This window comes from Brassica rapa, chromosome A04 (genome assembly GCF_000309985.2).
Source record: "Brassica rapa cultivar Chiifu-401-42 chromosome A04, CAAS_Brap_v3.01, whole genome shotgun sequence".
Lineage (NCBI taxonomy): Eukaryota > Viridiplantae > Streptophyta > Magnoliopsida > Brassicales > Brassicaceae > Brassica > Brassica rapa.
The window spans coordinates 12,620,750-12,636,267 of NC_024798.2; the positions used below are offsets into that span (position 1 = coordinate 12,620,750).

The following is a 15,518-nucleotide window of genomic DNA, read 5'->3' on the forward strand; positions in this document are numbered from 1 at the left end:
ACACACATGCTTATGATACCAGCTTAGGGTCGTGAGTCTTGTAACACACGTATTTTAAATGAAGAAAGCAATAATGCGAAATGAATGGATGGTATTTCAATGAGAATCATACCAAAGCTCTTGCATTTTTCTTGTTGTAACTTGTATGTTTTTTAAATGTTTAACATATACTAATCATGAATCTGAAATGATTTTTCATTGCTTTTTGTTGTACTTTTCTATAAGAACTTTGGTTTGCTTTATAATTATTTAAAGTAAAACTTTAGCTAGAGCATATATTCTATGTGTACTTCTTCATTATGGGTGTTACATTATAAATCTAAAACAATCGTAATGTAGCCTTTTTGCGGCTACAACACTAATTAAATTCGTTGTATCCCAATGATTCAAACTCCATAGTCAACAAAATACATCCATAACAGAACAATCATTAGCATAAACAAGGGTTATTAATATCATTTTAGCGGAATTTGTCTCTTTTCTGTTTGTCTCGTACGCTTTTTACAGTGCTACACCCTTTTTTTTTAGTAAACATGTTTTTTTTTTTTTGATAACTCTGGTATTTGAGCAGTCATATTCTCAACTATCCCCCGAAAGGGGTCCAGCGCCCCAACGGAAGAAATGTTAAATCCGTTGTGGCCAAGACTCGAACCCGGGTGGCGGGCAGTACAGTTGTACCTCCTTTACCATCAAGCTACGAGCGCTTTAAGAACATCTAATAATTCAATACACCTTTCTTTTCCCTACAAAGATTCCTTTTATTCAATGTCCCTAGTGTTACGCACAAGATGCATCACATTTTCATACTTATCTCCAAAATATTCGGAAAGACGTGTGTTTCAGAAATATCAGTAGGTAAAAGAATTAAGATCTTAAGTCCTTTGATATAATGTTATAGATAATTTTATTCTATTAAAATAGAAGTCACAACTTCATTTCATGTGTGATATTTTAAGCTGTACCATTATTTAGAAAATTTATTAAATGTACATAACTTAATTATAATATCTTTTAAAATCTTTATTTTTATTTAATAAAGTTAATGTACAGTTAAGTTTTGTGTTGTGAAAATGGCGCTAGGTCGAACATGTCATCAATTTCCAATAGTAAAAGTCACCATAATGAAACGTCCTAACAGTAATATATATATAAAAATAGATTTTATATACTAGTAAAACTTGAAAGATAAACATTCATGTGTATAGAAACTAATACCGTAATCAAAATAAACCCTAAATTTACAAGCTTTAGATTAAGCTTATGCATAATATTTTAGGGTTGTGAGTCATGTGTCACACGTTTTTTAAAATCCATTTGCATTAAGTTGTATTTAGAAATGATATGCTGCATATGCACTTCAAATAGGCTATTTGTTATTCATAGACGGCTAAATCGTCATATTTTTCATATGTATTTTAGATGGTTAATGTTTATATTAGTGTTTTGTAAGAAGTCATATAAGAAATGCTAAGAAAACACTTGTGCGAGTTATTGTTATCTGACCATATTTGAATGAGTATCAGGAATGGATGGTATTTTAAAAAGCTTTGCATGCATTAATTAACCTTGAACCTGAAATGATTTTTCATTGCTTTTGTTTTACTTAATTATCTTTCTGTAAGAACTTTGATTTGATTTATTGTTATTTAAATTAAAACTTTTTAGCCAGTATTTAGCAAAAAAAAAAAAAAACTTTTTACCCAGAACATATAATATATATATTCTGTGTACTACTTCGTTATGGGTGTTACATTTATAAATCTATAATGTAGTACTAATTAACTATCGAAATGTAGTACGTACCACACTAGTTAGATTCGGCGTATTCCAATGATTCAAACTCAATAATCAACAAAATGTTTTCTTAGCAATACAATAATAAATTAGTATAAAGAAACCTTGTTAATATGATTGCAATGAGAATAATTGCGATTTGAGGATATCATTTTCACGGCGGAATTTGTCTCTTTTTGCGTTTATCTCGTATGCTTTTTACACCAATACTATGAACTTTAGACTTCTCTTTGTACCTCTTTCCGAGTTTCCATAGTGCATCACATATATATATAGCAATCATCTTAAATTGTTTATAATCATCACATTTCACATGTCTCTAATGACACGAGGAAAGCTTTTAAACCTGATTCTTTATTTTTAATTATCTGATACCTGTAAGAAGTTTATTATCTCAACTCAGGCTCAAAACAATAGTAACACCAAATATGAAAAATGCTTTTTCTTTAAATTTTAACATTAAATTCAAATAAATCAGCATAAGTATTATACACTTCTTTATTTATTTTTATTTGCCTGACTAACATATATTAAGTTCTAGTATGTTGAAAACCTGATACCATCGGTGATCGGTCAAACGATAAAAGATAGGCTTAAAGTATTTGCAAGTATATGTTTTCAGTACGTTTAATCGAGAGAGCGATGGTGCGTTCCACTAAAGAGACGTAATAATGGTACACACGGCTACTATATGTAAGAGCTCATTTCATATACAAACAAACAAGTCCAAGATTTCATCTCATCTTAAAGTATCAAAAGATCTTTAATTTTATAGTTATCTTATACTACTAGTTTTTGGGTTTAGTATAAACACGGACAGGTGCAGATTAGGTAGACCTAAAAGCCAATTTAGCAGAAAAAATTTATTTACAAATTAAAGTTAGTGGAAAGAGTTTTCAAATCAACATGACAATATGTCTATAAAATATTTTTAATTGATAACTTTCTATTTTTATACTTTAATCATGAGAATATCAAAAAGCTCTCGACAAGGAGCTTTGGGCCTATGGGTGTGTACGTATTATTTATTAGACTGATTGTGTTTCAAAAAAAAAAAAAATTATTACATTGATTAGTTATGCTCTACATTCATTTCAAGGAAGCAAACACATATTATGGTGAATAACAGACGAAAACCTAACGTTTACATAATATATATATTCTCTTATATTCTATTCCCTTATAATAGTTTACAAATCAATAAGACAATAGCAGAGAGTATGACATAGTTATGTGTTTAGGTTGACATTGTTTTAAGGGCAAATCTCCAAAATAACACCTTTCTAAGTTTATATCATAAAAATAGCACTCAAAAACTAAAATGACCAAAATAGTATTTTATCTTTTGAAAAATTTAATTTTTTTTTTATTTTTCAAAATTTGAAATCTTATCCCCAAAACCTCACTTCTCAACTCTAAACCCTAAAACCTAAACTCTAAATCCTAAACCCTAAATTCTAAACCCTAAACTCCACCCTTTGAGTGCTATTTTGTGACTTTTGGCCTTGAGTGCTAGTTTGGGAACAAAAACTTGATTTAGTGCTATTTTGGTCTTTTTCTCTTGTTTTAATATTTAAATGAATATTTGTTTTATGTGAACTTTTGTTTCAGTGGATAGTATCTTATATAGGATGTTACGGATTTAGGCGCCCTCGTTGCGGTTGTTCAAATTGTAAAATATGGTTTTTGTGATTGTTTGAATAGGGCAATGTTTTGTATTTATATAGACCTGAGATTTGTTTTAATATAATTTTTTAATTTTATGTCGTCTACTAATCAACTTTGCTCTTATGTGGTGGACGTTAGCAGGTTTCTCTGTGTCCGTCCGGACTATACAACTCTTGACTTTAATTTTTATTTTGGAAAATGCTTGACGGTAATTTTTTCTTTACATTTTTGAACTCATCTTTTATTTCTTTAAAACGAGAAATCCACATTTATTTAAAAAATGTAATCAACATCTCTTGCTTAAATCATGAAAACAAACTCTTTCATTTAATTGTAGTAGTAGCATGTGTCATATTTGTTTGTGATGTTGCGGTAGCATGTAACCATAGCTTTTGTATTGCTTTAAATTGCGAAGTAAGATAGTAGCTGGTAACCCTGAGTCTCTGCCCCATGGAGCGATTCTTTAATGTGCTTTTAGCTTCTTCTGTAACCTCTTTAGAGCAGGCCGAGAATAGTAGAGAGGGTTTGATTCATTCCACACTCAGCTACAACTTCAAGAAATCTTGGATGGGTGGCAGTATGATTAAAGAACTTGAATGGTTTCATGTTGCACTGGAAACAGCCCTAAGCAAAATATGTATACGCAGGTGATCTGACACACCACCATACTTTAACGTTGCAAAGACTGCATATAAGCATTTAATCAACAACTGTTTACCATAATTCGATCAAGCTTTTACTGGTTGGGTTATCATCTTGACAGTTTGACGAGGTGAAACAAGGGGCAACCTGTTGTAAATCCACCATATCACAGAATAAAACCACATTATGGAAATCCCTAGTCGAGCTCGATCAAGCCTTTGTCTTCATCATGAACCTGGAGTATTCTTACCAGCCACTGACCCCCAAATCAGTTTCACTTTTCTGCATATTTTTCTTCATTCAATAGCGCAGTTTGACGCATGAATAAAGGAGCAGAAAAAGTGTCACCATTTTACAATCGGTAGATATTTTTACTATCTATCTATATTCCGTATAGCTAAGTGGAACTCGTAAATTAAATTTATAAATTATATTATATCATAGGTATAGTATAGATTTATATGTATTTTACATTTACATTTAATTTGTAAATATAACATTACAAAACAAAATTTAGTCAAAAAACATCACAAAACGAAATGTATATATTATTAGTATATGTCAAATGTGTACATAGTCACTTTTACATTTGTATATCGTTTGTATATGGTAATATAGACCATGTATAATATAAATGTAAATTTAAACTTTCGTAAGTAAGTAAACGTACTATATAAATATAATACAGTCTATATATAACTGTATCCAACGAAGTTTCAGTATATGAAAAAGGATGTACCAATTCAAATGTTTTTTAACTCGATCCAGATCTACAGTCGAACCTGATAACTCAATATGTAATTTGGTTTGAGTTTTTCTTAAAATCTATTATTTAAAAACTCGTTAAAATACAAAACCTTGTAAAAACTCAATAAAACCAGTAACCCGACTACCAGTTGAATCAATAGAAAAAAAGTTTTATTTATTCTGTTCAAATATTAATTCTTACATAACCAACAATACCTGAAAAATCATGCGTTCATGCTCGTGAACTTTCCATGGTATCAAGCTTTTTGGTCTCCATATCAATAACATTGAAGGGGCACAAGTTGAAGGGGTACTTTTTTAACAATGGAGATACTACCAGTTTCTTCCATATCCATGTCTCCAAAGTTCATTCCATCTGGCAATGCCCAATCGAAAAAGTAAAGCAAATTCATCAACCCTAGCTCCACGGTAGCAACACCCATTGGAAACGCTGGACACATCCTCCGACCAGAACCAAACGGTAACAGCTCAAAATGTTGTCCTCTGAAATCTACAGAACTATCAGTAAACCGTTCAGGGACGAAATCTTCAGGGTCGGTCCAATGCTCGGTGTCACGTCCGATTGTCCATACGTTAATTTGAATTTGCGTTTTCGGGGGAATATCGTAGCCTTGGATCTTGATGTGAGACATTGTTTCTCTTGGAAGTATAAATGGAAGTGGTGGATGTAGTCTGAATGTTTCCTTGATTATGAGCTTCAAGTAATCAACTTTTCCTAGGTCATCTTCAGTGATTATTTCCCTTTTGTCCCCAAGGGCGGTTCGAATCTTTTCCCGAGCTTTCTTCATTACTCTAGGGTTTCTAACGAGTTCTGACATCGCCCAAATCATTGTTACAGCGCTTGTATCTATCCCTGCTAGAAATACATTCTGAAAATCACATAACAACACACACTTAAAATCTAGTTTGATATATATTTTGTTGGAGATAAGATCCGACATCAGAAATATAAAAGAGACTTAAGTAATATATACGGAATTTGACCAATCCACTTATTACTAATTAGTTTTAACTTGGAATCCCATAATAAACCCGAATTTATCTAGTTGTTAAGCTAATCATGTGGTTGAACACAAAACCAAGATTTTGAGGGTTTTACCATGAGGATAGCCTTGACATTATCAATATTGAGTTTGAAAGAATCTTCGTTTCCTTGTTTATCGATCATATCCAACATCAAGGAAACAATATCCGGGTCTTTCCTTCCTTCTAGTGTCAAGTGGTCATCAATCACATGTTGGTAAAAAGCATCAAGCTCTTCAAAGACTTTGTTGATCTTCTTGTGACGTTGAAACAACCAATCTAGGAATCTTCCAAGTGCACCAGGGAAGAAGTCATAGAAAGTGAAAGTCCCTATAGCTTCTGTTGCTTCGGTAATAAGTTCTTGGATCCTTTCTTGATTGATAACAAAGCCATCCTCGTTGAAGTTCTGTCCTAAAGCTACTCTACAAATGATGCTTGCGGTGAGTGAGAAAAAGGTTTTGCTTAAATCTACAGGAGATTGTCTCAAAGCAGATTCAGACACTTTCTTCACCACAAGTCCAACCTCTTCCTCTCTGATATACCTAAACGATTGAACCCTTTTGAGGCTAAAAAGCTCTATCACTGCGAGTTTCCGCATTTTCCGCCAATACTCACCGTATTGAGAAAGAGCGATGTCTTTGAAACCGTAAGAGAATTTTCCTGTCCCTAACGTCTTTGGTCGGCTGCAACATTCCAAGTCATGAGCTTTGAGAACTGCTTCAGCTGCTTCACTCGATGAGATAACAACCACCGGAACCGACCCGAGACGGAGAAGCATCACTGGTCCGTATTTCTTAGAGAGGTTATGAAAACATCTGTGAGGCAATCCTGCAAGATGGTGTAAGTTTCCAATGACTGGAAGACTTGAAGGGCTTGGAGGAAGATTAAACTTTGAGTTTGTATTCTTTTTAAGAAAGTTTGATGATGCGAGAGTAAGAAGCAAAACCAAGAAGAAACAGAGCAAGATCCCCATTTTTAAAAAACTTTGTTTCTTAGAGTGATGACCGACGATTCCGATGAGCCTTGTATATAATAAAGGACTCAATACTTTACCAAAATAATAATAATAGAGGACTCGATAGTAGGCATACTCTATATCATTTATTAAACTAACTGTACAATTTGATTAGTAGTGTACAAAAAAATATTATTTCTTTTCTTAAATAAAAGTTAAGGAATTATCTAATATGATTAATATATATTTTCATATAAATGATTATGAATAATACATATTTGATAAAACAAATTGTATCCTCTCTCTTTCTTTTGTTTAATTTTATATTATAAGAAAAATAAACAATCACATTAATCATATAATAAAAAAACTTAGATTTTTTCTTATATGTTATATTTTTGATTTTTTAAAATGATTATAAATTACTAATATGGTAAAAGTTCCACACTAAAAGTTTTTTGATAAATGGTTTAATTTATCTTGTTCAAGCAAGATACAAATGATCATAAATCGTATGAGTATGAAATCTCATAATACATATTCATATTATATATATTAATATCATTTAAATTAAATTATATACTATATAAAAATATATAAATACGTTAATTTCAAAATTTATCTTAGTTTTTTAATTTTGAAATTTGCATTGAAAAATTTCACATTAATAGTTTTGTGATTACGGTTTAAATTTTTGTTACAAAAAATATACAAATGTTACTAAAATCATATAATAGGAAGTGTCAATAATATATATTTATATTAAAATATACTATATATATATATATATATGTCAATATCACTAAAGTTTAATTATATATCATATAAAGTAAATAAAATTATTCTTTTGATTTATTTACCAAAAAAGATGATTGTAAATTAAAAAAAAAATAATGTTTTAATTTATGTGCTTACTCTAATTTATATACTTACCTATACTTTATATGGTTTCTAAATATGTGGTTTCTAATATGTTATTTGATCATGACAATCCCAGAAATACACTTTTTCAAATCAAAGTGATTTATAATATTGTAAGCACTATATATATATTATTTCATTTAAATTAAATAATCTAATCTCTATTTTAATAAAAAGCTTTTAATGAAATGTCATGACAAAATTTCATTTAACTCATTTTGAATTTGTTCAAAGAATGAGAGATTTGATCATTCATCTAATATTTGTTTCTCTCTTATACCATATCTAGCTATTATAATTGTAAAATTGAGAAATTTTAATTATTTATTATAAGTTTTCTGATTTATCATTTAATAAATCAAACATTTTTTAGTTTATACATAGCTTACAGTCAAACATATGTATCTCACATGGTCGTGCAATAATGACAAAGTCAAACCAAAAACTAACTTGCAGGCAGTATAAATTTCGCAAAAAATATATGACTAATTGAACGATATATTTTGATATGTGCACTGAATTTAATTATGTAAACAGTTACACTAAGATGATATAGACATAAACAATGAAATATGTAATCGTCTCATATCTATATATACTATAAATTATAAACAGATTGGCAATAAGGCATAATGCATGAACTTACAAGTTACAACGTATGTTTTCGTAAAATAAAATAGTTCATACCAAAACCAACTAAACCAAGCAATATCAAATTATTGGTCACTGTTAATTTAATTAGATCAATCAAAGAAAGAAAAATCATGTAACAGCGATAGTTCAATCAAACATATTTTTTTCTCTCTAACGCATGATTCAGTTCCAAGTAATTAGTATAGATCTTAATTCTCTTTATCAAATTAATAAACAAGTAAGAAGTTAAAAACAAAAACAGATCATTTATTGTAAAGCTTGGGTTGCAAGTCATCTAATAAGAATAATTGAATATTGTTTTTTTTTTTGAATAATTGAATATTGAAACAAGCTACTCGTTGCAATTTAAGGAAATAATAATAACATAATAATCAGATCTAAATAATTGGTTAAAGCATGATCGATTAAGTATGACATAAAAGTATAGAGAGTAATCCTAATCTTGATACGTGGTGGTAGCAACATCAATGGAAGGCCTCAAGGAGGGATACGAAGACGACCTCTAAGATCAAAACGAAGATGACGTCGTTAAGCTATGAAGATTTTTTTTTTTTTTTTTTACTGCTAGGTTTAGAGTTTTGTGTTGATAATGTGTTGTGAAACAAGAGAGAGAAAATTGGTTGTTCTTATTATTCCATAGGTAGTACACATATATATAGTGATACAACATTAGGGTTTAAGAACGGACTTGTAAACCTATATGGACATCTACCTAATAGTTCATAACACTGATATATATTTTTGTTCAAATATCAATTCTTACATAACTCAACAATACCAGAAAATCATACGTTTCATGCTCGTGGACTTTCCATGGTTTTTTGGTCTCCATATCAATAACGTTGAAGGGGCACAAGTTGAAGAGGTACTTTTTTGACAATGGAGATATTACCAGTTTCTTCCATATCAATGTCTCCAAAGTTAATTCCATCAGGCAATTCCCAATCAAAAAAGTAAAGCAAATTCATCAATCCTAGCTCCACGGTAGCAACACCCATTGGCATCGCGGGACACATCCTCCGACCAGACCCAAACGGTAACAACTCAAAATGTTGTCCTCTGAAATCTACCGAACTATCAGTAAACCGTTCAGGGATGAACTCTTTAGGGTCGGTCCAACGCTTGGGGTCACGTCCGATTGTCCATACGTTAATTTGAATTTGCGTTTTCGGGGGAATATCGTAGCCTTGGATCTTGACGTGAGACATTGTTTCTCGTGGGAGTATAAATGGAAGTGCTGGATGTAGTCTGAATGTTTCCTTGATTATGAGCGTCAAGTAATCAACTTTGCCTAGATCATCTTCAGTGATTATTTCCTTTTTCTCCCCAAGGGTGGTTCGAATCTTTTCCTGAGCTTTCTTCAGTGCTCTAGGGTTTCTAACAAGTTCAGACATCGCCCAAATCATTGTTACAGCACTAGTATCTACCCCCGCGAGAAATAGATCCTAAAATCACATAACAACACACATAAGATCGAGTTTAATTAATATTATCTGTTAATCTAATCATGTGGTTGAACACAAAACCAAGATTTTGAGGGTTTTACCATGAGGATAGCCTTGACATTATCAATATTGAGTTTGAAAGAATCTTCGTTTCCTTGTTTATCGATCATATCCAACATCAAGGAAACAATATCCGGGTCTTTCCTTCCTTCTAGTGTCAAGTGGTCATCAATCACATGTTGGTAAAAAGCATCAAGCTCTTCAAAGACTTTGTTGATCTTCTTGTGACGTTGAAACAACCAATCTAGGAATCTTCCAAGTGCACCAGGGAAGAAGTCATAGAAAGTGAAAGTCCCTATAGCTTCTGTTGCTTCGGTAATAAGTTCTTGGATCCTTTCTTGATTGATAACAAAGCCATCCTCGTTGAAGTTCTGTCCTAAAGCTACTCTACAAATGATGCTTGCGGTGAGTGAGAAAAAGGTTTTGCTTAAATCTACAGGAGATTGTCTCAAAGCAGATTCAGACACTTTCTTCACCACAAGTCCAACCTCTTCCTCTCTGATATACCTAAACGATTGAACCCTTTTGAGGCTAAAAAGCTCTATCACTGCGAGTTTCCGCATTTTCCGCCAATACTCACCGTATTGAGAAAGAGCGATGTCTTTGAAACCGTAAGAGAATTTTCCTGTCCCTAACGTCTTTGGTCGGCTGCAACATTCCAAGTCATGAGCTTTGAGAACTGCTTCAGCTGCTTCACTCGATGAGATAACAACCACCGGAACCGACCCGAGACGGAGAAGCATCACTGGTCCATATTTCTTAGAGAGGTTATGAAAACATCTGTGAGGCAATCCTGCAAGATGGTGTAAGTTTCCAATGACTGGAAGACTTGAAGGGCTTGGAGGAAGATTAAACTTTGAGTTTGTAATCTTTTTAAGAAAGTTTGATGATACGAGAGTAAAAAGCAAAACCAAGAAGAAACAGAGCAAGATCGCCATTTTTAAAAAACTTTGTTTAGTAGAGTGATGACCTCCGATGAGCCTTATATACTAAAGGACTCGATATTAAACCAAAATCCTACTATATAAAAGGGACTAAATTCAAGGCTTTTGGGACTATCCATCTCAGCCAAAATATTCTCATCCAAAAAAAATTAGAAATAAATGTCATTTAGATTTAGAAGATAATTAACTAACATATGACTTTTGATATTTCTAGAAATTTCAAATTTATAATTGCTAATTTATTAATAGAATCATATATCTATATTGAATTATGTTCTATTTTTAATCATTAGACTTCAAGGGTAAATAAATTATTAATTTATAATATATATAGTTTATAACTTTATATTGTAGTTATAAATAAAGAGAAAATAACCGGAAAGGGTGAAGAAGCTCATGTAAAATTATATAATTAAAATGGTAAAATGGTGAGTATGATAAGATGAATCTAAGAAAATTTGTTGTGCAAATTATGGTGTTTTCTTCGTCCCACTATAATGATTTAAAATAAAATATATATTCACATAAATAAGTCAATATTTGTTGTTTTTTTTGGTAAGATGTTAAGATTATCATTTTCTAAAAGGTTACACTATTGTTTTTAAACAACTTATTACAACAATGAAACAAAAATAACCAACAACAACTCAAGGTAAAAAAAGCCTTAAGGAAGTCTTATACAAGAAAGATAAAAAGAAGTAGAGAAGAGGAGAAAGAAGAACTTGCCGGGTAAGAAAAGAGACGGTCACGCATCATACGGTCGAGAGAGGCAAGGATGACTGATGAAGGTGAGGAGACAGTTGTGAACACACGAGCATTACGCTCTTTCCACAACAGGTAGATGGCTTACTGAAAGTAGAACTTGATGACTGGAGTAGCATGCGCATCTGCGTTGACGCGAGGTTGATTGATCCAGGCTGCAACAGAGTGTAAGGAGGAGAAATCCAAACTTCAGCAGCAAAAGGCTCCCATATCAAGCGAGAGAAAAAACACTCAAAGAAGAGATGACGGTGAGTCTCTATTTCCAGATTACAAAGGACACACGTTCCTGAGACATTTAACCCCCAACGCCTCAAGCGATCCTTGGTTGGCAGTCTTCTCCGCAAAGCCATTCATGATATAAACGCATTACGTGGAATATGTTCCTTGAACCAAATAGTCTTGTGCCAATATTTGTGGTTGATAGTGTTTATATTATTTTCTGACATTAGTATCCATATTTTTTAGTAAACTGATCCAAAGAGATTAGTTTGTGGTGCTAACGAAACGAGGATTATAGTGTTTACTTTGGAAAAAGTAATAGGTTGAATGATAGATGGCGTGCACGTTTTTTCACATGGAAGTCTGCACATATATTAAAATTGTAAGATTTGAATCATAGAGAAAATATAGTGTATATGACTGAAGTTGGGCCATTCCGAAACTAAAGATGACTAAAATTCTTCTTTGTCAAAATGCATAGATGTGAATCTTATATGAATAGAGTTCTCCATTGCTTATAGCAGTGTAATAAACTCCGTGTGTAAAGGAGAAAAAATGTTATATAAGTGAAAACAAAAATTATGATTTTTTTTCTTGTGCCTATAGGCTCTTCGCAATTTGAAGAAGAAAGAACATATTGTGTGAAAATCTTTGACTCGGTCAAATTTTATCCAGTTGTTTATAAAACTGTTGTTATCTGATTCATGTAATTTTTCAGTGTTGATTTAAAAGCCCAAAAAACCCATCTATACTGAATTTTTGATATTTTTTCTGTGATTTGAATTTAAAAAGAGATAAAACTTTCGATAAGTTATGTAAACTCAGAACAAGTATTTAGCTTTAGAAAGCATTTACATGTTTCAAACTTATAAAATATACATATATAATGTTTAAAATTATGCATATAAATCCTGTGTAAAATGTGCATGAATATGTTTCTCTTCTTTAATGTGTTAATCGTACTATATATAACATTATTTTAAAATTTTAAAAAGTTTATGTCACATACAAAAAACCATCAATAAAAAATATAATTCTCCATCTACAACAAGAAAAATAAAAAATTATAAACATATAAATTTAAATTAAGAAAAACTAATATTGGAAAAACAAGAAGTTAATGTAAAAGAAAAAGACTAACAAATAATATTATAAATAAAATAAATTTATAAGACACAATCCGCGCGAAGCGCGGAAAAAATCTCTAGTACTATACTAAAAGGAGGATATAAGCTCCTTTTAGAGTGTCCACGTAGGCACAAAAAATCGTTCAATCAGAGAATCCAAAGTTGCTACGTCATCTCATTTATTTTTTCGTAAAAAATAAAAAAACAATGCAAAGACAAGGATCGAACCCGGGTTGGTATGACATAAATATAGTGCAGATACCACTAAGCCATTGAAACTTTCTTGAACACATATACAAAAATCACTAAATATGTAATCATAAACTCTTATGTACATCTACAATAATATGAATTCAACTTTCAAGACTCCGATACTTTGTTTTGTAAAAGAAAATAATGATCTAAAAAAGCATAGACAAATATGAAAAAGCATAGTTTTTTGTTTTCATGACAAAGTTAAGAATTTTGTAAAAGTAAGTTTAACATATAAATTTTCGTGACAAATATGAAAAAGCATAGATTTTTGTACAATTTTGACAAAACAACTCAAAACATAGTTCTCTAATGTCTTAATAAAATATTATTTAAGGGTGCAATAATTAAATATATAAATACAATAAATTTTGTAATTTATAGACAAAACAATAACACAACAAATTTTGAAACATTTGTTTAACCTATTGATTTCTTTTCATGAGAAACCAACTAAACAAGATAAAAAAACAATTAGATTTATTTAATTACCATTTTATTCAATTTTGAATAATTTCAAATTGTAATAATGTATCTTTTTGAAGTTACAAAAAAATAATGTTCTTTCTTTATTACACTAGCATTATATATAGATTCTATATACACAAATAAATATAATATAACAACATAAGCTTGCTTTCCCTGATTCATATGAAAACTTTTTAAGTTATCCACCAAAGAAAATTAATTAAATCAATCAAATTGTTAGAATACAACAAATTAATATATAATTTTATTTTAAATTAAATGATTTAAAAAGTGTATTTTCATTAAAAACAAAATAATAAATAAGTAAAACTGATTTGATGGTAATTTTTATGACATATATATATTATGTGAAAGAAATATAAGTTTAATATGAAAAAAAATCTTAAATACAAAAAACTCTAAAATTAACAAAAAATGAAACTATGATATCAATTGAAAGCTTCTAAGAAAATATTAATAAAATATTTAAGCGATATTTAGAAAATTTTGATTTTTTTTTACCAGCCAAAAGTTTATTATTAATTAGCATATGTTATTTCAAAATGTTTAAGAAAGGATGGACTTAAATGATTTATGAACTATGAATAGTAGTACTTTGTAAAGCTGATTTAGATAACACACCTGCACATCATTTCCAGTCCTTTTTGATGTATAAATTCAATTTTTTCAGAGCAGTTATTCCACAAAGATATCGTATGAGATATTGTTTTGATATTCAAATTTGTTTCTTGATTGTTAAGAAGATTGATAACTGTAAAAATATCTCTTTCGAATATTATGTCTATAACTGAATCCCCAACATGAGACAACTTTGTTTAAAAATTAAAAAAATTTATTTTTCTTATATTATATAATAAATAAATATTATTTACTGATAATAAATATATAGTTATTCATCTATCACAAATAACTATGCAAATATGTTAATCAAGTACAACAATCAAAAAACATAATGATTTCCACAAAGAAAATTTAAAAAATATATGTATGTTATGTAGTCTTATTTTATATTTTTTAAATAATGTAATACAATATTATATATTATTTTTTAGAATTGAAAAATACATATAATATCTTATCCGCGCGTAGCGCGGTTAAAAAATCTAGTAATAATAATAGAGGGCTCGAGAGTAGGCCTACTCGATAGATGCCTGACAATAGGATATTTATATTTAAATAGCAAACGTGTTTGGTGTGCTCACTTTTGATATTTTGTCTCCTCCAAGAATCTACGGAATATCTATCTACTAGGTTAAGACATGCGCCTTAGGCGGAATAAACATTATATATAAAAATTATTTCATATATTATATGTTTTTAACATATTATGAAATAATAAATATATATTGAATAATTAACAATTCAATAACTATTATTTATATAATTAAATTGGTGTGAACATATAAATAAATTTTATTAATCCAAAAAATATATTTTTTTCAATTTGTTATGGTATATAATTAAATTTAAATGATAGTAACATATATATAGTATATTTTAATATTAATATTTATGAAATGATGTTTTTTTGCTCATATGTTTTTCTTATCATTTGTATATGTTATACCAAAAAATTTAAATTACTGATAACAAAATTTTCACTATAGGATTAATAGGTTAAGTAATTTATAATATTTTTTAAAAATAAAGTTGTCAATATATTTTCAAATTTTTATCAAAAACGTTGATCAAAGTAAATTTCAAAATTAAGATATTTATGTATTTTTTATATGGCATATAATTTAATTTAAAATGATATATATATATATATATATTTATTATTTATATATCTTTT

The 15,518-nt window shown here is 29.8% G+C and overlaps 2 protein-coding genes across 4 annotated transcripts; both read right to left on the minus strand.

Moving 5' to 3' along the window:
• Nucleotides 1-1,859: 1,859 nt before the first annotated feature.
• Nucleotides 1,860-7,050, minus strand: LOC103864376 (cytochrome P450 71B2-like). 2 transcript variants are annotated; one of them, XM_018658238.2, is made up of 3 exons: nt 6,511-6,587; nt 5,972-6,437; nt 1,860-5,741 (listed from the first exon to the last, which is right to left on the minus strand). In XM_018658238.2, exons 1-3 carry the CDS (start codon nt 6,585-6,587, stop codon nt 5,130-5,132), a joined length of 1,155 nt encoding a protein of 384 aa, XP_018513754.1. In that variant the 3' UTR covers nt 1,860-5,129. The 2 variants fall into 2 exon arrangements, with proteins under 2 accessions (XP_018513754.1, XP_009140378.1); XM_009142130.2 differs by having other exon boundaries at nt 3,529-5,741; nt 5,972-7,050.
• Nucleotides 7,051-7,547: 497 nt separating this feature from the next.
• Nucleotides 7,548-10,924, minus strand: LOC103864377 (cytochrome P450 71B2-like). 2 transcript variants are annotated; one of them, XM_018658237.2, is made up of 3 exons: nt 10,511-10,587; nt 9,972-10,437; nt 7,548-9,870 (listed from the first exon to the last, which is right to left on the minus strand). In XM_018658237.2, exons 1-3 carry the CDS (start codon nt 10,585-10,587, stop codon nt 9,259-9,261), a joined length of 1,155 nt encoding a protein of 384 aa, XP_018513753.1. In that variant the 3' UTR covers nt 7,548-9,258. The 2 variants fall into 2 exon arrangements, with proteins under 2 accessions (XP_018513753.1, XP_009140379.2); XM_009142131.2 differs by having other exon boundaries at nt 9,972-10,924.
• Between the last annotated feature and the right edge of the window lie 4,594 nt (nt 10,925-15,518).